General features: G+C 42.8%; 1 protein-coding gene across 5 annotated transcripts in view; it reads right to left on the reverse strand.

Annotated features, from left to right (window-relative positions):
- Inpp5a (inositol polyphosphate-5-phosphatase A) overlaps nucleotides 1-24,173 on the reverse strand; it is a 251,681-nt gene that overhangs the window by 169,978 nt on the left and 57,530 nt on the right. For 4 of the 5 annotated variants that reach the window (XM_087185601.1, XM_087185599.1, XM_013069956.3 and 1 more), the window contains exon 2: nucleotides 7,169-7,210. Coding sequence is in view for 4 of the 5 variants with exons in the window: in XM_087185599.1 (XP_087041725.1) it covers nucleotides 7,169-7,210 (42 nt within the window). In the remaining variant the exon portion in view is untranslated. Of the gene's footprint in view, nucleotides 1-7,168; nucleotides 7,211-17,072; nucleotides 17,180-24,173 lie in introns of all 5 variants that reach the window. The other variant, XM_087185600.1, reaches the window with a different exon arrangement.

A 24,173-nucleotide genomic window follows, 5' to 3' on the forward strand; every position in this document is an offset into this window, starting at 1 on the left:
TCTACAGACAGTTAGAGGAAGAGACAAATCATATACAAAGGAAAGCCCATCAGAATCACAGCAGACTTCTCAATGCAAACCCTCAAAGCAAGAAGAGCTTGGAGTGATGTATTTCAAGCCCTAAAAGAAAACAGCCTCCAACCCAGATTGATGTACCCTGCAAAACTATCTTTCAAAATGGATGGAGAAATAAGATACTTTCATGATAAAGTGCACCTTAGGAACTTCATGAATACCAAACCAGCACTACAAAAATTTTAGACAGTGTCCTAGGAAAAGACAATGAGGATCACAACCCCAGGAAGGCAAGCAGAATGAATCCACTGGGCATGACAAATTAAACGCAAAGGGGGAGAATCCAACAAAAAGAAAAAGTCATGACAAGGCTTTTAAAACTTTTAACTTCATCTCCCTAATGAGTGTATCATTCAATTTTGTTATTGTACTGATCAGTATTTTTCTGATTCTAGTGTTGCACACCTTTCCTTATGCTGTACTGGCTATTTATCATCTTCTTGTGTCTACTTTTTAATTGCATTCTCTATTAATGAGCTGTAAGAGTTCTTTATATATTCTGGTCATAGGTTATAGGCATTGTAAATAAGGTCTGTTTAAGGACTACTTTTCATTTTAATGATGTCATTTAAAGTTCTAAATTTTGATGGAATCTCATTTATCAATTTTTTCCTTTTATACATCATGTTTTTTGTATCCTAGGAAGTTCTTGCCTACCCTAAATTCATAAACATTTTCCCTTATAATTTCTTCTTAAAGTTTTATAGTTTTAGTCTTCATATTTAGTTTCATAGATCCTTTCAAGTTATTTTTATGTATGGAAATAAAGGGTTGAAGTTAATTTTTTATATACGGATACCAGGTGTTCTAGTGCCATTTGCTGAAAACACTCTCTTTTCCTCTGTTCTTGAGTTGAGTTTATATTCTATAAAATGTTAATGTTAAATAATCTTTCAAAACTCAGTGGACCATATATGTGTGGTTCTATCTGTAGATTCTGTTTTATTCCAATGATCTATATGTCTTTCCTTATACCAACACTGCCTTGATTACTGTAGCTTTAGAGGAAGTCTTAAAATTAGGTACTAAACGGACTGGGGATTTAGCCCAGTGGTTTTGCCGCCTGCTGCGCAAGCGCAAGGACCCGAGTTCAATCCCCAGTACCCAAAAAAAAAAAAAAAAAAAATTAGGTACTAAACGTCTTCCAACACTGTTTTTTTTTCTTTTTCTTTTTACTTTTCTAGGTCCTTTGTACTCCTACATAACTTATAAATTTCAATATCCAATTCTTCATTTATACCAAGTATACATAGACCTGAATTTTTATATATACCTTGTGTTTTCTAATCCTGATAAATTCAAATACAAGTTCTAGGGGCTCCTAGAGATTTCTTAGTACTTTCTCTGTAGATGATCATTTCATCTATATATAAAGATTTTGCTTCTACCTTGCCAATCCTATCCTAATTGTGTCATTTTATTGCAAGACTATTTTGGTTTAGGCCTATGTTTCAAAGTTTAATGGACAGATGAAGAGTAGCCATATCTGCCCTTGTTCCCCACCTTAGGGAGAAATCATTGAATCTTTTCCATTCATATAAGGTGTTTTTGCTATAAGTATGGAGTACATGTCTTTGACCTGTTGAGAAGATTCTGTTCTACTTCTAGTCTCCTGATAGCTTTTACCACGAACAGCTGTAGAATTTAGTCCAATACTTTTTCTCCAACTAGTGACAGGATCATATGGCTTTTTCCTTTCCTCTGTTAAAATGATGACTTTTGGGGGTGGATCTTCCAATGCTGAACCAACACTGCCATTTCTATAATAAAACCACTTTCTACATCCTGCCAGATCTGACTTTTTCTTTTTTTATTAAATTCTTTTATTGGTACATTGTAGGTATACAACACAATTACATTTCTCATTGGGAATTGTACCTTTACATAATGCATCTTGGTTCTTATTTTTTCCCCATTCCTAGCCCTCCCTTCACGCCCTCCACCCTTCCCTATTTACAAACACTTTATTTCCATTTTTTCCATTTCTCATCATGTTTCCTTTCCCTTCTTTCCTTTCCCCTGCCCCTCCTACTACCCCTACCCCTTTGGACCTTTTCTTCCTATTTTACATTTTCGATTATTCATTCTAATAATTGGTACATTTTAGGTATACAATATAATGACATTCATCATTGGAAATTTGCACCTTTACATAGTCTCTCTTGGTTCTTATTTTTCACCTTTGCCCAGCCCTCCCTTCAACCCCTCCAGTCCTCCCTATTTACAAAGATTTTGTTCCTATTTTTCCATTTTCTCATATTTATCCCATTCCTTCCATCCTTTCTTCTAGCCCTCCCACTTCCTTGCCCTTTTCCCCTTTTCTTCCTATTTCACATTACCTATTATACATTTAGTCCTTATTTAAAGACCCAATCCAAAAATGGGCATCTGAAATGAACAGACATTTCTCACACAAAGAAGTAGAAATAGCAAATAAATAAATGAAAAAAGGCTCAACATCACTGGTCATTCGAGAGATGCAAATGAAAACAAGGCTGAGATTCCACTTCACTCCAGAAAGAATGGCTGCTATCATGAAATCAACCAATAACAAATGCTGGTGGGGCTGTGGGGAAAGAGGAACCCCGCTCCACTGCTGGTGGGAGTGTAGACTGGTGCAACCACTGTGGAAATCAGTATGGAGATACCTCAAAGAACCAGGACTGGAAGTCCCATTTGACCCCACTATTCCACTGCTGGGGATCTTCCCCAAAGAATTAAAAGAATCATACCACAGTGATATATGTGCACCCATGTTCATAGCAGCACAGTTTGTAATAGCTAAAACTTGGAAACAGCCCAAATGCCCATCAACTGGAGACTGGATAAAGAAAATGTGGTTTTTTTCTAAAATGGAGTACTCTCAGCCATAAAAAATGAGAAATTAGAGACATTTATAGCTAAGTGGATGCACAATGAGGCAATACTCTTAAGTGAAATAAATAGGACACACATGAATAAATTCCAAATAGTTTCTCTGGTGTCAGATCTGACTTCTAATAGTTTGTTTTGTTACACAAATTTCTATCTATGTTCATACTTTTTTCTTCTATTATCTTTATCCAGTTTTAGGATTAGCACAATGTTGATTTCCTAAAATGAGGGGAGAAGTGTTCCCTTTTTTTCTGCTTTAAATGTTTGATATAATTTATCAGTTAAAATGTATATGAGCCTGTTGTTGTCATATAGGTAGGTTTTCAAGCTAGGAATATACTTTCTTTAATAGGTGCTATTCAAATTTTATATTTCCTCCAGAGTTAAGTTTCATTAGTCTTCCAAGGTACTTCTTAGAAATTGTCAAATTTATTTCAAAAAAGATTTTTGTAATATGCTTTCTATATCCTTTTAAATTCTGTAAAATCTGTGGTAATGTCTCCTAGATCTTAATATTGTAATTTTAAAAATGTATAATTGATATTGGGTAATAGGAAAAAGAGGTCTAAAGTAGCAGGGGAAGTGGGAGGGGTAGGGGAAAGGAAAGAAGGGAAAAGAAAAAATATGAGAAAAGGAAAAAAATAGAAACAAAGTCTTTGCAAATAGTGGAGGGTGGAGGGGTTGAATGAAGGGAGAGCAGGGGAAGGGGAAAAAAATAAGAACTAAGATACTCATGTCATGGTACAAGATCCCAATGATGAATGTAACTGTATTTTACACCTAAAATGTACCAATAAACTTAATGGGGAAAAAAAACCCAGAACATAATAAAGAATGATATTAAATCAGATAGTGCTAATTAATTTACATAGAAAGATTCCCCCCCAAAAAAGGAATGATTTTCCCAGTTTACCAAAAAAGTGTGTGACAAAAAGAACTATAAAAATATACATATCTGTGACCTGCTTAATAGAGGTATAGCCACACACAGATAGACATATATTGCAGGATTTGTACACCAATCTGGAGGTGGAACTGGGGTTGGAGGAAATATTTATACTTTTTGCTTTGTTCAGTGTCTTCAGAATGCTATTCAACAAATAACTCCTATGCACATACCATGTGCCAGTTAGTCAGATGCTTGGGCCACAGCTAGGAGAAAGGCAGACAGGTCCCTGCTCCTGGGAGCTGACACTGAAATACACTCTCTTTATCAACAGTAACACCAAGAAAGTTAAACTTGACTTCCTAGTTACCTGATCTTCAGAGTTTGAAAAATCAAGATCACCACTTGACCAGCAAAGGAAGAATGGCCCCTCCTAAGTCTTCAGGTCTCAGGCCAGCCTCTCCAGCAAAAAGTGTTCCATCCACCCTCACTTCTAAATCACAGTGAGATAGATGCCCTGCAGGGCAGGCAGTGTGTCCTATTCACAGTGATAATTCTTAAATGTACTACTCTGTACCTGAATGATGTATGACTGAACAAACAAAGAAGTGACCTGAGCCAATGGCTCTAAAATTCACTGTGGGGTATGTCTATGATGCTTCTACCATATGTGACATACCAGGACATGTACAAGAGGCTATGGTTCTCTCAATTCCTAGATTCTCCCATGAGCACTTTATCCTCACTCATCACACATCCGAGGACAGGCTACATGCTCATTCCCATGTCCCTCCTGCTCTGGGTAAGGTGACAGGGCCTGGTCCAGCCTCACACTTTTCTCAGCCTAGTGTTGACAAGGGTACAGCCCAGTGGCAGAGCAGTGAGAGGAGCCTGTGCAGCACCAGGGAGAACCCTCAGAACTGCACCAAGGCCCTACCGCAGGATGCAGAAGCCCATAATGCATAAGTCATGTGTCAAGAACATAGAACAGGGCCAAGATGGTGCCCTTGCTGGAACTGTCCAAGGCAGTTCTACTCTCAGACTCCATGCTCAGACTCAGTCTGCCCTGCCCTGCCTCACAGGAGCTCTTCATCACTTCCTGCCTCTACTTTGTCACCAAGAGACCAGAGATCACCCAGTCCTGCCTCACAGGCACTGATGCAAGAATCTGCAAAGAGTGAAGACCACACCTACAGCATCCTCCTACAAAGGCTAGGCAGGAACAAATGAGGCTGCAGAAAGGTTTTCCCACCCCCACGAAAGACTGGTTCCTCATTATCTACAGGAAAAGGTTGCATCTGTCACCAGCTAAACACCTAGATACCAGGACAAAAGGCCTTGTCTTCCTAAACCAATCCCCATACCCAGAGAGCAGACAATCGAAAACTCTCTGTGCGAGAAGCCAGGCTTCCTCTTGGCCACATGTGCTGCTGGCCACACAGAGTCCCTGCATACCTAAATCGTGACCAGCACTCCAAGAGGGCTCCAAGAGTACTCTGCTGGGACTTCTGCTTCCTCCTGCATGTAGACAATCCTAGACAGGTGATTGACTCTTCATTGCCCTTGGAACTGGTTCACAACCCACAAAGCACTCCCACCTCCTATTATGGCCATTTCCCACACCACCCTGAGACTCTTTCCAGACCTATTTGCTTCCTGGTCTGAACAAAGGACTTAAACTGCCCCCTTTCAGAGACTGTAAGTAGAGGAGAAAAATATGCCCACTGCCCACATATGATATGTGTTCACAAACACATATGATATATCACAGGAACCCACATCATCCATCTCACTGCTCTCCATAGGAATTAGAAGCCAGCAGCCCAAAAAGTAAAATCTATGAACCACAGGGCCCAGGCCCTAACTACCAAGTCAGCAGGAAAATCCTCCTATAGAGCCCTCCTATGTACACCCAATACCTTCCTTTGACAGAAGACCCTCCCCTGCCCCTCACTGAGATCCTCCTCTAACAGAGATTATCTGGGCCCTTACAACCTGAGACCCTACTCTGATAGAGGACTCTCCCTTGTCCCCTCACTATCTGCGTTCTCCTCAAACTGGCAACTTCTTTGTCCCCATACCAAAGTGCTCTCCTTCCAGAGTCTTCTCCAGCTAAGCCTCAACTACTCCCCAAGGTGTTCTCCAACCCAGAACCAAGTGCAATGCTTGGGAGAAAGGAGATTTACAAATGTTGGATGGTGAGCAAAGGACTCTACTTCCAAACACCCAAGCAGACACTTGTGGCAGACAACAGGGAAGGAGGGTTATACAAGCATCACATGGGACATGAGGGCTCAGCCCAGGCAGACACACACACACCATCCCCAGAATGCCCAGCATGGACCACTGCCCCCAATACACCCTCAGATCTGCACCCCTGCCTGTACTTCAACAACCTGTGGGCTCCACAGGCCCTGGATGTCCATTTTCACCCTGTTTCCCACAGGTACCCTAGGTTTATACTCCACCCATGCTCCCACCCACCTCCACCAAATACCAAAAAAAGCTAGGGAATATGAATGCCAACAGGCCTGGCTTGACCCTGCCATGGACCACCAACACCAAGTACCTGCATCAGTCCACACTGGCCCTCCCTTCTGTACTGCAGACACCCAGTTATCCCCAGGCCCTCCTTGGCCTCTCTGCCCTTCACACCCTGCAGATATCAACCACATGTCTCCTCCTCAGAGCAGGAGCAACCACTCAGGAGCAACCATGGGACTACATGGCTCCTCGTCATGTTAATTTTCCATCTCTCCCACACATACATTGGAATATATGCTGTGGGAAACAGAAACTTTTGTTTGTCTCTTAAGAGCCACATCTCTATGTTTGAGACAGAATACGCCACAGCACAGGCACCACATATATGTTTGCTTGATGGTCAACTGAAAGAATTGGCACCTCAACCTAACAGCATCATCCTAAAAGCCACCCAAGCTCCCAGTGACAACTTCATGTGTCAGTGCTACCTTCTGGGTGCCCATCCAGGCCTCACGTTGCACCAATGGGACCCTGTTGCAAAACAATAGCCTCTACCTACGATGGTACAGAGACCCAAGAAGCATGAGCTCAGAGGGAGCCAGAACATGAAAACTGACCTCTGTGGAGGACCAGGAACTTGCTTGTCAAGGGATGATGACACAAACTACTTCTAAAACACAGACATGAAGCCCATCTCAGTCAGTAATAGCCACACTTGCTTTCCACACAGTGTCAGCTAGTCCAGCTCTCCACACAGACAAGATCTGACCTTCATGTGGAAATACCACAATACAAATACTTACCACACAAGTAGCTACACCGAAAAGGCATACTCTCAGTAGTTCTTACCTGGTAAAATTCCCGAAGCCAGTTCTTCTGCAGGTTTTCTGGCTGTAAAATACAAAGAAGAAGAAGAAAAAAAAGATGGTCAAATTACAGACATTGCCCCCAAACAGCAGTGAGAAACTTCATTAAGGAAACCCATGGAGCAGCCTCATAGTCAGGACCTGAGCACATGCACCAGGGACCCCTATCCACATGGAGAGATCAAGCTTTTAATAGGGAACCACACTCAAAGAGATATCCCTGTGACTCAAAGTGAAGCACTACTCACCTGGCCAAGGGCGGACACACAGTGCCATGCTCCCACATGAACCTCAGCCCTGCTGACTCCCACCACCCAAGTCATGGGGAAGGGGATGGAAGCAGCACTGCATGTCTGCTTCAAACCTCTAGACACCTCCCAGGTAAGAGACAGCACAGAAAGTAACCAGCCTCTAACAGGCAACAAGTGAGATGCTGGCACATTTCCAGTATGCGTTCTGCCTAGCCAAAGCTGTGTCACAAGAAACTGTGCTCAGGAGTACTTTGTGAACCGTAAGTTGTCAATCACACCACAGTGGTGTTTCTGCCTATTTGGTATTTGAGGCAGGGAAGAGGGTGGTAGGGAACAGCTTTCAGAGAACCAGCTGCAATGGTTAGAACCGCTGGGAAGCACTTGATAGGGACACTGACAGAAACGCCCATCACACACACACGCGCGCGCACACACACACACACACACACACACACACAGGTCCAAGAGGTCAGGATCAGAATGGGCCAGGGATTTAGCTCAGTGGTTCCACTGCCTGCCCTGCAAGCGCAAGGACTCGAGTTTGATCCCCGGTACAAAAAAGAAAGAAAGAAAGGATCAGAGTCAAGGCCTGGCCTTGAAAATGCCCTGCTTATGGAGGAGCTAAGTAGAAACCTGGCTGCCCTGCCTGGATGACCCTGATGAGGTCAAGCACCAATATCCTCCGGCTGAGACCAACAAAACCCAGTCAAAGCCAAGCTCTAGAGACCATGGGAGACTGCCAGAGACAGGCATGGCAGCAGACACATCCACCTGGTATTCACAGAGATGTTCCTGGGAAGCACTTTGTTAGAACCTGCACCATGAGGGAGGACAATCTGTATCCAGTGAGTGGAGCTGACCAGACAAAAACATCTCGTAGTGTCCTGAACAGGGATGAGAACATACTATGCACTGCTGAACGGGACACTTAAAAATGGCTAAGGTGCTAAATATAATGATACAAAAAACAAAGGGCTGAGGATTTAGCTCAGTGGTTCTGCCTCCTGCCTCACAAGCACAAGGTCCCGAGTGCGATCCCTGGTACCAAAAAAAAAAAAAAAGCCCTCCCCTGATACTGGAACTAAAGCCTCCACCCTTGTCTTAGCCCCAACAGAAAGCTCTGCTGCAGCTATGACATGGAGTGGAGAGGACCAGTCACTACTAGGCCTTTAATGTGGGCCCCACCACTACAGCCAACAGCTCCACACCAGGTACCTTCTTCCTTTTGCCAGCTGGTGTTTCTAAGTATCCCAAGAAGCAGGAAGATGAAACTTCAGATAAATCACTGAAGGGGGAAAACCTGACAAGGAAAAAGGACCTCACAGTCCACAGAAGAGCATGTAAGAGACCCTGGGAAACAACTAATGCTCAGACAGACGTCCAACCAGGACTCCCAAGCCCTGTTTCCTGCACACAGGAGGTGCCACTTCCCTCCCTCACCCTTACAGCAGGGCATCACAAGAAGACAAACCAGAGCTGGGCGAGGATTTGAACAGAATGGCCAAACACAGGAAAAGAGGCTCAACATCATTAGCTGTTGAGGAAATGCAAATCTAAAACCACTGTTAAGACGCAAAGAACATTTATTTTTCTTTACAGTACTAGGGATCCAACCCAGAACCTAGTGCATGCTAGGGAAGAATTCTTTTGCTAACCTACATCCCCAGCCCTGAAGGCTAGAGTCACAGACGGGTAACAGTGCTGGTTAAGAGGTAGGGTAATAGAAGTCCTCCCACACTGCCACAGTCTGGCAGTTCCTGGAAATGATAAACCCAGAGTACCATCTGATCAGCAATTCTACTCCTGGATGTTCACTCAAGAGAATAAAAACATAGTCCACATAGAAATTTGCACACGTGTATTGACAGCAGCACTATTCACAATAATCAAGAGGTGAACATGGCCTGAATGTCCACACACCAAACAGTAGATACACAAAGTGTGTTATAACCATAAGGTGGAAGATTTCTCAGCAGGTCTGTCCCTCAAGCCTCACTGCTCAACTGGACCCTGGTGGACACTCATCAACCAGGAGCCAAAATCAGTGGGAGACAGCCCCTGCCAGGCCTCTGTGAAAGCCAGAGAGCATTCACTTGGGAGAATACAAGAGCAGCCAGGGCCCACAGCAACCTCTCTGTGCAACAGCTCATTGCACAGCCTTCAAGACAAAGCAGAGCAAGAATCCACTGTACCCACTGTCTCCAGGATGGCAGCCAGGACAGCAACCCTCTCCTACCCTTTATCTAAAGAGCTACCAACTCAAGAACACAGAGCTGTAAAGATCCTCAGGTTTCTACCTGAAATAGTTTCTTCTCATTAGTAATCAGTAACCTCCAACTCAAATGCCATTCAGCAAGTGAAAGCAGGACTACTTTATGAAATAAATGCCCTCTAACCAAGTCCCTCATCTGGCCACAGGCAAGGCCCAACCACGACTTCATGACTTAGAACTAGAGGACTGGGTCCTGAAGCAAGCAAAGGGAGGAGCCACACCTAAGGCAGACCAAATAGGACTTAACCTGAACTGAATGAGGACAAAGGAAAGCACGTTAGAAAACTTGGTGCTCTCTTATATTTCAACAAAATGTAGGCATAAAGTAATGCTATACTAACTCTAAGAGGAAAACTAAGTGAGCTCATGACTGACTGGGGTGCTCCTTTCCCCACCATGCCACATGCAGGACTTACCACTCCTGCATTTCCCACACACATGTACTGAGGACTGACATCACCCAGGGAGAAGAGCATCACTCATGAAATCAGGATATGAAGACAGTGTTGGTTACTGCATGACCCTGGACCATGATGGCATGGACCCTGCCATGGTGACATGTGTGCCTATGTCCTACCAGCTCAGCTCCTGAAGGACAGAATCCACACTCCTTCCGAGTTCTCTAGACTATCCCACAGGCCAGGCATAAGCTGTTTTGACAGGGCAGCCTTTAGGCCCAAGTTCCCTTGCACTCTGCCCACCTACCCCTCATAGATGAGAAACATGCTTAAAGGCCTCCTTCGAACATGACCATACTTCTCCATAGCTGGTGCCTACTCCTGCTGTCCTCTCAGAACTAAGTCCAATCTTCAACAGCACACATCTCAGTACATGCACACACATGCCACTGCCTTCCCCCAGCCTGCTGTCCACAGCAAGCCAGGAAGCCACCAGATAATACCCTGGCCATTTGGCCACACCCATGCCAGACACCTCTTTATGAGACTGCAAAACCACCCAGGAAGGGGAAAGGAGGCGATCAACACCAGTCCCAGCCTGCTACAGAGCATCCAAAGATTCAGGTGGACCACAGCTTCCCTTGGCTTTGGCTCACACCATGAAGCCAAGCAGCTCCAAGTGTTCTGGGCCCCACACTCAAGTCATACCATTGCAAGCACAGCTCCCTGCCCCATCTGTGAAATGGGTCAGAAATCAAGCAGTGCTGTCAGAGATTCTGCACAGCCCATCCTGGGTCCTGGCCATCACTAAGGCAGGCATTCCTGAGCCCCAAGTTGGCCCCTGCCAGCAGATTTTCTCAAGGCTACCCAAGGTACAAGTGCAAAAGCAAGCACCGAGTGCCTATGCAGTGGGAAATCCTTTAGGACAGCAAGTTTCTCCAGGAAAACTCTTAGGTCACAATCTCGTTCAGATCATTAATCTGACTTTTATCCCACACTGAATGTGGATGCACTAAGTCTTTACACCAGACAGCCCTAATGAAGTGCTCTGGACAAAGACAGCCATGTTTGTTTACTGTTTATAAGAGGCCACTCACAGATGTGGAATACTCAGACTGCAAATCTAAATGAATGACTAAAAATACTTAACAGAAGGAGAACACATTGAAGTACTATGAGGCTCTCTAGAGGAAAGGCTTAAATACTTGACACACTCATGCCACTCTCGGTCAAGGTTACGGTGATTCTGAGGTGACTTCCCTGAGCATCAGCACACTGTTAGTCTGCCAAGTGACCAGAAGCACTCCACAGCCCCTCCCAGTCCTCTGTGTGCTGTGTTCTCACTGTCCTGACTTTGTCCCTCTCTGACCCAGGGCACTCCATCCATGACCTCAGCCCACCTCCTGAGAGACCTCCCAAAAACTGAGGTAAACTGGAGTGTGAGAGCTGCCACCCCACATCTGAAAGCCCCTGGCCCAACACAAAGCTCTTCACATGGTCCTGCTCAGGATCCTTCCACACACACATATGCACACATAGTCCCTCTCACACTGCTCATTCTCTCACACATTCACATTCATACATGCTCACAGGAGACATTCTCAAGACCACCAAAGGCATAGGTGTGAGAGGTGTTCAGGCATCTGTGGACCTTGGGCAAGAAGGGTAACAGTGGCATGTGAATATATGAGCATGTGTACATGTGTGCCCTTGGGTATATGATGAAGACTAGACTCAGTTCTGAGAGGAGGATTCATACTTGCTCACACTCATACAGGAACACACAACACATACCTGCATTCTCATATTCTCACATTCATTGTCATACCTTAGGCCCACTCACTGTTGCACTCACCCACTCACTCTCACATGCTCAGACTCACACACTCATTCCTACATACCTGCTCCTCTCACAGCACCTGCCCTCTCCATGGTGGTGACCCCACTTTTCCACCTGCAGAGACTGAGACTGGTCTATGCCCCTCTCCCAGTGTGCAACCCGTCACCATGTCCTGTTCCTCTACCATCAGAGCACACACATACCACCTATATTTCACCACTCTCCCAGTCTCCGATGAGCAGATCTAAGTCCCTCTATCCCTTCCACCAAAGGGGTCTCCCTGTCCCTCCTTTACCCCTTCCAGCCTGTGCTCCATGCTGCAACCAAGACGATCTTTGAGGGGCAAAGGCCCATCAACCCTCTGGTGCCTTGCAGTAAAGGACAAAGGCCCTCCAGAACTGCCTGGTCACAAGGCCTGAGCTCCTGATCCTCTACCCACCTCTGCTCTACTCTGTGTTGACCCTCTACTCTCTAGTCTCAGGGCTGCTGCACTTTCTCTCTTCAGATCCTCAATGACTTCAAGGGGCTCTGAGGCCTGAGCAAAGGCCATCTCCTCTAAAGCCTGGTTGTCACTGAACTTCCTTGGCCTGGACAGTCAATCCTAAGTCTTCCCCCACCATGAGTGGGCAAGCTTCATCTTCCTTACTTGACTTTGCCTGGGGACTAACCTCAGGAAGAGGATATTTCCTTCCCAACCCCACACACCACAGTGTACGTGAGAGATATCATTAACAACTTGTTCAACCACCACTGAGTTTTAGAACAAAGATGGCCAAAGAGAGTTAGATCAAGAAGTCTCTTACCCCTGGAACCTAACAGAATAACAAGGGGCAGGAGTGAAGGATTTTCCAGTAATGATGCAACAAAAAACAGGGTCCAGTATCATGCCTCAAAAGTGCAGCAACAAGAGAAGAATGTGCTGCCAGGGAAAGGGTCTAAGATGATGTTGGTGGTACGGGGCAGGAATACACAAAGAATAGAACCCAAGACAGAAATATTTCCAGAAACAAGTACCAAAAGAAAAGATTCCCTGGAAGGGAAGGAAAACCAGTGAATCCTGGAGAGGGAATAGTATTGGGGGGGGGGGGGGTAGAAAGAAAAAAAGGCAGCAAGGCAAACACCAAAACAAAAAAATAAAGAATCTCATAATACAACAGAACTCAGGAAGCCCCTGGCCACCAGTTCTGTGTGTTTTTAGACATCCAGAACTGCGGGTGACTGTGGAGCAGTATGAGTATATGACAGAGCCAGCTGTTACAGCCTGATAGATACAAATGACAGGCACCAGAACAGGAGTTAAGAGGCAGCGTAAGAACAGTCATCTTCCAAGGCAGAGCTAGGGTCCACTAACACAGTCTAAAATTAAAATGTAGTTTTAAACACTACATTTTTAAAGTTTTTAAAAGTGTTTTTACCCTTGAATTTTAGAGATATCTCTCTCTCCTACCATAAATGTTTATCTCAGATTCAGTACTGCCTTCAGTTTCAGTTCAGTGCCTCTCCGCCAGCCCACCCCCCGCCCCCACCCCAGCAATTCAAGCAGAATTTAATTTAACCCTTCAAGGTGAGGATGGCAGATCTCAGGGTAACCAGACTTCTCACCAGGCCTCTAGTTTGCAATGATAGCCATCACACATGAACAGTGATTCTTTCTGGGTGGGATTTAGGGGTGATTTGTGATTTTCTTATTCTTTTAAGGGGAAGAAGAAAAGACCTTTCTAAACTCATTCTACTTTAGTGGGAAACACGTTAAGAGTTGAGATTAACTTTTTAGCATGTTTGTTATATATCCTTAACAGAGAACATACAACCAGAGAAAGTGAGACATCAGGGCACCTGACAACAGTCCTCCCTGGAAGACCAGTCTCCTCACCCACAATCACAGGAGGCAAAGAAGCTGGGAGGAGGTAACAAGGCATTTCACAGTGAGGAAATGCAGTAATTAGTAAGGAATACTGTCCAACTAGTTAAATATTTATTCTCAAGATATTATATTAGATCCTTTATTCTATCAATAAACCCCAGATGAATTCAGAAAATAAGCATAAAACCTGAAACCACAAATGAATCAAAAGAATATACAAGCTATAGCTGCTCTCATGTATGGGGCGGGGGGTTCTATTATAAAAGCAAAGAAAGGAACCTAGGGTGAAATGCCTAAAGTTTTAACATTCAAAACTCAAACCACTCACAGCAAATGTCACTGAGAAAGATTGAGAGCTCTTTATGACCACAGCAAGCCAAGGATGCCCATGCTCATGTTTATTCAACAAAGTGCCAAGCGTCCTCACCAGTGCAATCAAGCAAGGAAAGGAAATAAAAGGCATCCAAACTTAAGAAGAAAGTAAAATTATCTGTTCAGAGACATGATCTTAGATGTACAAAACTCTAAAAATTAGACACACACACACAGAAAGAACTCTTACAACAAACAAATTTAGCAAAGTGATATGACATAAAATCACCACACAGAAATCAGTGGTATGCCTGACCACTAACAACAATCCAAAAAGGAAAACAATTTCATTTAAAATAGCATCAAAAAGAATAAATGCTCAGAAATAAATAACCAAGAAGGCAACAGACTTGTACACTGAGAACTAAAAAATGATGCTGAAAGAAATTAAGACAGACAATAATAAATAGAAAGACATTCTGTATTTACAAATTAGGAGACATAATACTGTTAAAAAGTTAATGCTGCCCAAAGAGATCTTTGATTACCCACATTCAATTCAACGTGAACCAAAATCCCAAAGATTTTCTCATACAGAAATAGAAAAATCCATCCTAAAATTTATTCAAAATCTCAAGGGACATTGAATACCCGAAATAGTCTTGGAAAAGAAAAATAAATTGGAGGTCTCGCACTATTAGTCAAAATAATGTGGTACCAGCATAAAGACAGACAGACTGACAGAACAGAACAGAACTGAATAGAGAGCCCAGGAATAAACCTTCATACATGTTCAGGTGACTTTTGACAAGGGTGCCAAAGTCATTCAATGGGGAAAGGACAAATGGAAATTTTGTTATGCATATTTTACCGCATTAAAAAAAAAAAAAAAAGGTGAGTTAGGGGCCGGGGATTTAGCTCAGTGGCACTGCACCTGCCTCGAAAGCACAAGGTCCTGAGTTTGATCCCTGGTACCGAAAAAAAAAAAGTTGAGTGAGTACCAACCCAGAAGGCAGAGCCACTCGAACAGTACTACCCTGTGCTGTGGACAGGCATATCTGGGGAGCTGGTTCACATTCATTATTGCATTTTATTCTTAGTCATGGCAAAAAAAAATAAAGAGTTTCAAGCCCAGAAATAAAAGGTCCCACTGCTCAATCCAATTAAGACAGAGAAAATCCTGGGGCCACACAATGAAGCCAAGGGTCACTAAACATACAACAACCCTACAACACACACCAAAATGACAAGACACTGGGAATAAACATAGGTATAAGGAGATAAGCTACAACTCCATGCATAATCAGAGATGTTAATATATTTCCTTAAAAATCTTCTCATAAAACTATCCCCACCTAACACACAACCCTATTGTCTAACTTTCATGATGCATTCCTGAAGATGTAAGGGAAAACATAATTTCTTGAAATTCACAACTGACATTACAACCTACATCCTAATATTTGCCTCAACTCTAATCCCATTAAATGTAAGAATTTCACAACATTCCACTATATCCACATTGAGGCAAATCTGGATACAAAACATTCCTAGAACATGTAAAGTGAGTAGGGTGGGCGCCCTGAGGGTCTGATGAACACAAGCCCACCCACCTTATCTGACCACATCTGAACTGGTCTCCCAAGATGCTGGGAGTAAAAAGGAAATAAAACAACTGTATAAGAAGTTGAAATGCACTACAGTTTTGTCACTTGAGCCTTCTACACCAAAACACAAGCAAGTGCACATGTGCACCAACATATGCACATGTATGCAACACAGGCACACATGTGCATGTAAACACTTATAAAGAGTGCTCTTCTGATAAAAGACAAAAATGAGTTGTTTTAAATGTAGCCATGCTTGAAGCTTTTATAAATTTAGACCTTACCTAACTGACACCCTTGAAATGAGGGCCATTCATCCCACCCAAACTGGTCTTTACCGGGTCACACTGCCAACTCTAACCCTGTCCTACTGGGTGAGGCAGAAACTAAGCAGACTGGGCCTCTTCCCAGGGTGGATCTAAGCAAGGCCCCCTCAGAGTTACAACCCATGCTTTGTTAATGAAGTTATTTTTAAAGCTACTGAAGAATAAAAGATAAACACAAAAAACCAGGTCTTAAAGAAATACTCTCATTTCAGCCCAGGGGGTGGGTCCAGCTCTTTATGTTTTTGCTACTATATCACACAAGGTATACATTTTCTCTTTCTCTCAACTACCTTAAAATTCTCCTCATGCTTTTGTAGAATATAAATTATCAAAAATGTGCATGGAAAAATGTTTAAAATACTCATTTCTTCCTAAAATGATATTCTATTTCTGGAAGGTAATCCTTAAAAAAACAAATTTGAAATAGCAAAAATGCTTTTTACAAAAGAAGTTGGTAACGATAGAACTTATAAAAGAATTACAACTAGAATGCTCCCAAGAGTGTCACAGAAGGTTCATCAACACAGAACATGGGCTGTAGAAGAGAGAAGTAGCAAAAATGAATTTACAGGACAACAGAAGTCTCAGTACAGATAAGGTGATCCCCATAAAACACAGTAATTATATGTAAGGCCACCAAATGGTACACTTACAAACGGTTAAAATGATAAACATTTTTTGAGGCATATTTTACCAAAACTGTTAAAAAATAATTGATGATGAGCACACATTTACATGGAAGAAGTTTATATCTAAAGAAACGGGGCTGGGGATTTAGCTCAGTGGTTTCACCACCTGCTGAGCAGGCACAAGGACCCAAGTTCAATCCCTGACACCAAAAAAAAAAAAAAAAGAAAAGAAATAGATGGAACACAAAGTAAATCATGCCCCTAAACAACTCTTCAATAGCAATCAACCACCCGCCAGCATAACCACCTGCAGAGCAACCCTGGGAAACTGTATACCCCACTGACTCCCGTGTCCTCAGCAGCCAGCCAACACTGATGCAGGACTCACCCTGCACAGGTCCATGAGGACTCCATGGAAGAACCTGGAAGGTGTCAGCCAGCCCATCACATCTCAGAAGCTCCTTAAGGGTAAGCTGCTTACCTCTTGATGGCATTCTTAAAAGGAAAAAGAAAATGAAAAAAAAGACCTCGGGGGAAAAATATTAAAATTTTGAAGTGGTTATATTTGAGGTAATGGTTATTTCTTTTTCATTTATTTTAAATTTCCCTGTAATTACCAAGCATTACTTTCATATTTCTTAACTCTTAATTTTGAAGTTTTGAAAAAGAAAATAATGAAAGTATTCAAAACCCGTTAGTCAACACTGCAAATAACTGCTAGTCACTGTAGGCAACGGTAAAAGGAAAGGGACAAAAAGAAAAAGTATTTGCAGCTTATTTGAAAGCTGATTGGGCAATTTTCTGGCTACATAAAAAGCAGCTATGAATAAGCCAGAAAAAGACCACCACCTGGAACATGTGTTAACCACACACATGTACAGGCACACATCCACACATATATCACATTGAGTACAAACAGGACATACCACCTACTCACACACACACACACACCACCCATGTACACATATGTACACATGCTCAAAAATCACCTAGGGCTGGTGATCACTGGACTGTCCAGTACAGAAAATAGAACATTTCTAGCTTCATGAAAAGTCTCTCAGATTCTAGGACAGCCAGTTCCACTGAACTTCTTGTAATGATGGAAATATTCTCGACTTGCAACAGCCAAATCTGTACCTGAAATGTGGCTAGTATGACTAAATAGCTGAATGTTATGTTACATCATTTTAATTAATTTAAGATTAATAGTCACATGTGGCTAGTGGCTACATTATTAGAACAGCTGTAGATCAAAGAGAAGAAGGAAAACTTTATTATGAAACAAATATAATACTTACATAAACATGATAAACACAGCACATACAAACAAGAGAAAACTTCAAACCAATCTCATTTATAGCTATCAACACAAATACCCAAACTATCCAGCAGTATTTTTAAAACTTCCCACATCACAACCAAATGGACTATCTCAAGAATACATGCATGATTCAATATTAGGAATGGCACTAACATACCTACTATACTATGATAACAAATTGAAGAAAATCAAGTGATTACACCTTCATGGTTCACTGAAAAGTTACAAAAGGCTCTAGTCATAGCTCCACATAGGAAGAGCTTAAGAGTCCTCTCTCTTTCCTCATGTCAAGAAGAGGCCAATCATGTGAATACCAATGACCAGAAGATGCCTGCAGTGGCTGAGCAAGCCACCACCTAGCCTGCAGGAACAAGCACACACAAAAGTCATAGCCAAGACCCACTCACCTGGAAGAAGAAACACAAGTGGCAGAAATATGCAGAAGATAACTTGTACAAGCTACTAGAAGCTGAATACAGACTGGTGTGAAAAAAGGCAAGTCCAAGGTCATAATTTTAGGGGAGTTCCTCACACTGCTATGGGTTTCACTCCTGGGAATCCCACCAGGTCCCCAATGAAGAGTCAAGAAAAATTCCCTGAAAAGCATCCTTCCGGGCCCCGGCAGAGAGACAGGAGAAGCATCCAGAGCACCTGCAGAGCCTAGTCCTGTCCCGAGACAAAGGCTTTTACAAAAGTCTGGCCCCTTGGAGAGGGCCTCCTCCTCCAGGAGCTATACATATCCTGTCTGGGAGGCTGGAAAGAGTGTAAAAGACAGCCAGGCACACAGGTGCCCCAGGTTGGAATATAAACATGGGCTACAGAATACTTCCTCCCGGACCCACAGGACTCCAGCATGAAGACATGACACAGCCCAAAGAGCCACCAGAACCTCTCTGTGATGGATTCACAGAAGTCCAAAGGCAACACAGGAGACAGAAGCAAAAGCATTAAATGGATGTGAAGCTCCTGCCACCTAAAGCACCAGTAGACATTAGACACAGCTGACTCCTGGCCAGAGGAACACAGAACCTCAGGCTAAAGGCCCATCTGCCTTGGCTCCTATTATCTGATACACCATGTCCAGATTTCAGCAATATTCTAAGATGCTAAAAGGAAAAAAAGTCTGAAAACATAAATCGGAGTCAAACTCAGATTTTGGAATTATCAGAGAAGGAATTTTAAACAATGGTGATTCATATGCTCAGGACTCCAATGGAAAAGTGGGCAAATGCAAGAACAGACAGGCCATCCAAGCAAAGTGACAGGAACACCAGAAATCAAAACTATTGCAAAAAAATCTGCAAAAGGTATAAAGAATGCCTTTGATGGGCTCATAAGAAACTGGACCAGACAAGGAAAGCAGCCTTGAACATGAAGATATGTCAAGAAAAAAAAATTTTTTTTGTATTAAATTCTTTTATTGGTACATTGTAGGTATACAACACAATTACATTTCTCATTGGGAATTGTACCTTTATATAATGCATCTTGGTTCAAGAAAAAATTTTTAAATGGAGGATAAAAAAGGAATTAAGGTGTGTTATGTACATGTACCAACTCCACACAAGGAATGTAAACATCATATACTGCAAACACGTACTAATATGCGTGTGTGTGTTGTGTGTGTGTGTGTGTGTGTATATATATATATAATTTTAAATGAATGAATAAAGCAAAACTAAGTGAGGTGGTCTATATCTATAACCTCAGCACTTGGGGGCATTGGTGGGGTTGAGGCAGGACTATTTCAAGTTCAAGTCCCACCTGGGCATCTGTTACACTTTGTATCTAGATAGCCCCCTAAAGCCTCACGCAGTCATAGGTGGAGCTTTTTGTGTGTGGCCGGATCTAGGGTGTGTAATACTAGGATCAAAGATGTGATGCTGTGATTGATTCACAGGTATGATGCTGGGGTTAAAGGTGTGAGTGCTGCCTGCCCTAAAGGTGGATAACCTGGATAAAATTTAAGGGACAGAAAGATGGTTGACTGTCACTTGATGCTTGCTGCCTTCTGCATTCTGCCTGCCATGGACTGTTTCTCTTCTACAACACCCCTCTGCCATGCCACCCAGCCTTGGAGCCAGCCAACTATAGCTGAAACCTCCACAAACTATGAGTCAAATAAACCTTTCCTCCTTTAACTTCAGTGTTGAGTATTTTGTCTCAGCAACGAGAAAAGCAACTAAGCGTCTTAGGGGATCCTTTCTCAAAATAAAAAGGGGGGCTGAGAATGTAGCTTAGTGTAAAGGCCATGGGTTTGATATCCAGTATCCTGCCAAAACAAAAACAAACAAAAAGGCTGAGAATTTTCTGAAATTAATGACAGACACCAAATAACAGATGTGGGAGGTTCAGAGAACATCATGCAGGATAAATATGGGGAGGGGGAACAGACCTGGACATATCACATTCAAATTGCAGAAAACAATGACAGAAAAATCTTGAAAGAAGTAAGAAAAAAATACAACTCGGCTATGGAGGAACAATAACAAATACAGAAAATTTCTCAACAGAAATCACACAAGCAGGAAGAGAATAAAATTAGTGGTAAAATTCAAGTGGTAAAATTAGAAACAAAACAACCAGCCGGGTTGAAATCCTAGCACTCAAGAGGCTGAGGCAGGAGGATGGCTGCAAGTTCAAGAGCAGCCTGGGCTACATAGTGAGTTCAAAGCCAGCCTGAACCACAGAGTGAGACTGTCTCAAAAAAAAATCAAGAAAGAAAGAAAACACCAACCTAGGAAAGAAAGAAAACACCAACCTAGAATTATGTATACAGAAAAATTATTCTTTAAAAGTGAAAAAAATTCAAAATTTCCCAAACAGACCTATCCTACAAGCAGTATTTTAAAAGTTCTTCAGGGAGGAAAAACAAAATGTTAGCAAAAGTCAAAATTCTGGATTTACAAAAAGAAAAGAAAGAGGATGAAGAAGGAATAAATAAAGGTCACTTAAAAAGTGAAAAGTTCTTCAATAAAAGCCAACCATCACTTGTGGAAAACTGCAGTGAGATAGGAATTTCCAGGAACTTGCTGTGTAAGCAGAATGCCAGCAGGGTTTAGGCTCCCACTTCGGGGTTCCCTCCTGGGATGACTCTCAGCTTCAAGTGGGGTGAAACATCTGAGCAGGGGGAAATGGCACTCCTTCAAAAGGACTCTGCAGATGTAAATACATACTACCGTCAGTGAGCCTTGAGTTGACCAAAAGGAAAACTGTCCTGGACAGGTCTGACCTTATCAGACAGGCCATTTCAGAGTCTACAGGTCAAAGACTGGCAGCAGGCCCTGCAGCAGCAAGCTGCCCAGAATCCTACAGCCTGGGGAAAGGATATCTACCAACAAGCTGAGGCAACCTGAAAGCAGATCCCACCCTCATCAAGCTCTGGGTGAGAATGAAGTCCTGCCCACAAGCTGACCCAGGACCCAGTTGGCTGAGCCAGAGTCCTAGCCAGAAGTCTACAGAAGCATGAGACAGTAAATTAGTACTTCTTAATAAATGCCCTTAGTATTATAAATGTACATGTGTATGTAATAAAATAGGATAAGTATTTTTAACATTTTTTTTCCCAATTGGATTTTGTTTTGGCACGTCTATGATAAGAATCTAACCAGGCATGATGGCACACACCTGTAATCCCAGCTCTCAGGAAGGCTGAGGCAGGAGGATCACCATGAGTTTGAGTTCAGTCTGGACTATACATAATGAGTTCAAGGCCAGCCTGAACTACATAGTGAGACCCTGTCTCAAAAAAACAAAACAAAAAGAAGAATCTAACATAAAAATTTACCCTAATATTAGCCAACAATCTTACAATACTATTAAACCATATGAGTCATGATGTTCCTAATGCTATTACTAGCCAGTCTATCCATCTTGCTCTGTTAATTTTATCAAATATTTACCATTTCTGTTTTAAAGCAAACAACTTGATATTTCCTTAATTTATAGCTTTTCTGATTTTCATTCAATAATATTTGGATTTATATATACCTTCCTATATGCCTTCAGTTAGGGCATAGTTCTACATTCTAGCTTTTTGAGTTTGTTTTTTACTTACTTCATAACAGCAACTTTGAATATTGTTTGACTCATACGTACTAGAAACATTACATACCACATGCATTCATCCTAATCCTAATGGCAGCCTCCTTCTCAGGGCAACACCAGCCACTCACACTAAGGTCAGAAAAAGGCTCAGAGGCCTGCTCCTTACAGAACCACCTAACCTTGCAGGCAGGGGCCTAGGGATAGAAACCAAGGAGGCAACACTGGAGCCAGCACCTCAAGGGAAGAAGAATTAAACTACCTGTATGCAGGTGATAGGATGGCACATCTGGGAAACTAGAGAGCCAACAATGAAACTGAACAGCAATAAAGAATTTGGGAAAAATAGAAGGCTATAAAATCAACATACAAAATTGGCAGCTATCATACATGGTCATACAAACAACAGCCAATCAGAAGAAACAATGGAAAAGAAAACCCCTATTTACAACAGCAACATAGAAAAAGATTAAGTTAGAAATAAATTTCTTTTAATGTGAAATTTCTATAAGATAAAAACCTTAAGATATTCCTGAAAGAGAGGAGAAACAGGGAAAGTCAGGGAAAGACCCCTGCTGGGCTCAGAGACTGACTCTCTCCAAATTAGAACCACACACCCAACACAATCCATTGTAAGTTGTCTGCTCCACCCAGATGGACCAGGTAGGCTAATGCTAACGTTTATGTGAAAAAGATAAACTGTGATTCAAGATCCAAATACTACAACTTTTAAGAAGAAAAAGTTTCACTGCCATAAGAAACTTTTACGTGGCAAAACCAAAAGACAAGCATCAAAATGGTTGAAAATTATCTGCTATATTATCACAGATAATCTTCCATATATCTAAATAACTTTCAAAAGCCATGAAAGGGGATGGAAGAGGGAGGGAAAAGAAGAGAACTCAATAGCAGGTAAGCCCAATTCTCCCTTTAGGATCCTCAGAAAGGAACAGAGGTGGTAGCGCCCTCTCCCTGCACATGTCATCAGGCCACAGGAGAACTGAATTGGTACCCAAGGCCCCCTGCCTGCAGCACAGGGTGGCCAGTCACAATTACATTTCTCTAATCCTAAGATATTATTACTGACAGCCACTCATAACCTTTAACCTTCTAAGACTCTTTCTTTTTTCAGAGATACTAACAATGAAAATACATGCATCCTAGAATCCACAAAATGGGGCATCCTGGGTCTGTGAGGGGCACCCACAAGACTGTACTGGTACTCACATCTGCCAGCTCAAACAAGTGCTCCTTTCTATCCTGCCCTGCTTTATGACTCCTCACTGCACTGGCTGCAGGCATCACTCTCAGGGTGGACTGCAGGGTGCTCAGACATTGAAAGGGTACATCACCCCTAACCCTGCTAACACACCCATACTCCCAGTCTGCTCAGAGCAGATGGAGGATGGAGTGCATCCCCGGAATCCAGGCCATCTCTGATTGCTGCCCAAGGCCATGAGCCAACACAACTTATAAAGAAGGGACAAACAAGCCATCTCTCTTACACTCACCCTTATTACCAGGGCCACGGTAGGCAAGGAATACAGTAAGCACGTGAACGCACATGGACTGACCAAAAGTACACAGTTCCACTTATCTCAATCTTCTCAAAGACAGACACCTCCTAAGGAAGGAAACACAGTCCAGGGCTGTGCAATTCTAGCTCAGCATGAAGAAATGCTAGGCAGTGCTAAGCGATGGAGAAACTCCCCACAGAGTGAACTTGAGGAAGGAAGGAGAAGTTCCCTCATTCAACTTCAACATCTCTGCAGCCCCTGACAGGGTCAGGGCTGGCAAAGACTGAGAAGGGCAGTGAGCACATGGTTCTGGATCACAGAAGCCCAGTGGCAGCCTGGCAGAAAGGGTGAAGGCACTGCACTGCCCAACTCAGCAGGACAACCATCCTCAGCTGATGTGCCATAGCACCCCTATGGGCAATAGTCCCTGCCTCATTTCTTCCTGGGACTCTTAGGGTGGGGGACTAACAGCCCCACATTCAGAACCCCCACCATCTAGTACCTTCTGCACCTTCACAATCCCTTCCCCTAAAGTTCACAGCACTGTCATGGGTGGGAAGAGACCAGTGGCCACCTATGCAGCCAGTGTGGCTACTTGCAGGTACAG

This window comes from Heterocephalus glaber, unplaced genomic scaffold (assembly GCF_053883595.1).
Source record: "Heterocephalus glaber isolate CG9 unplaced genomic scaffold, H.glaber_assembly_v1.0 deba00001497, whole genome shotgun sequence".
Lineage (NCBI taxonomy): Eukaryota > Metazoa > Chordata > Mammalia > Rodentia > Bathyergidae > Heterocephalus > Heterocephalus glaber.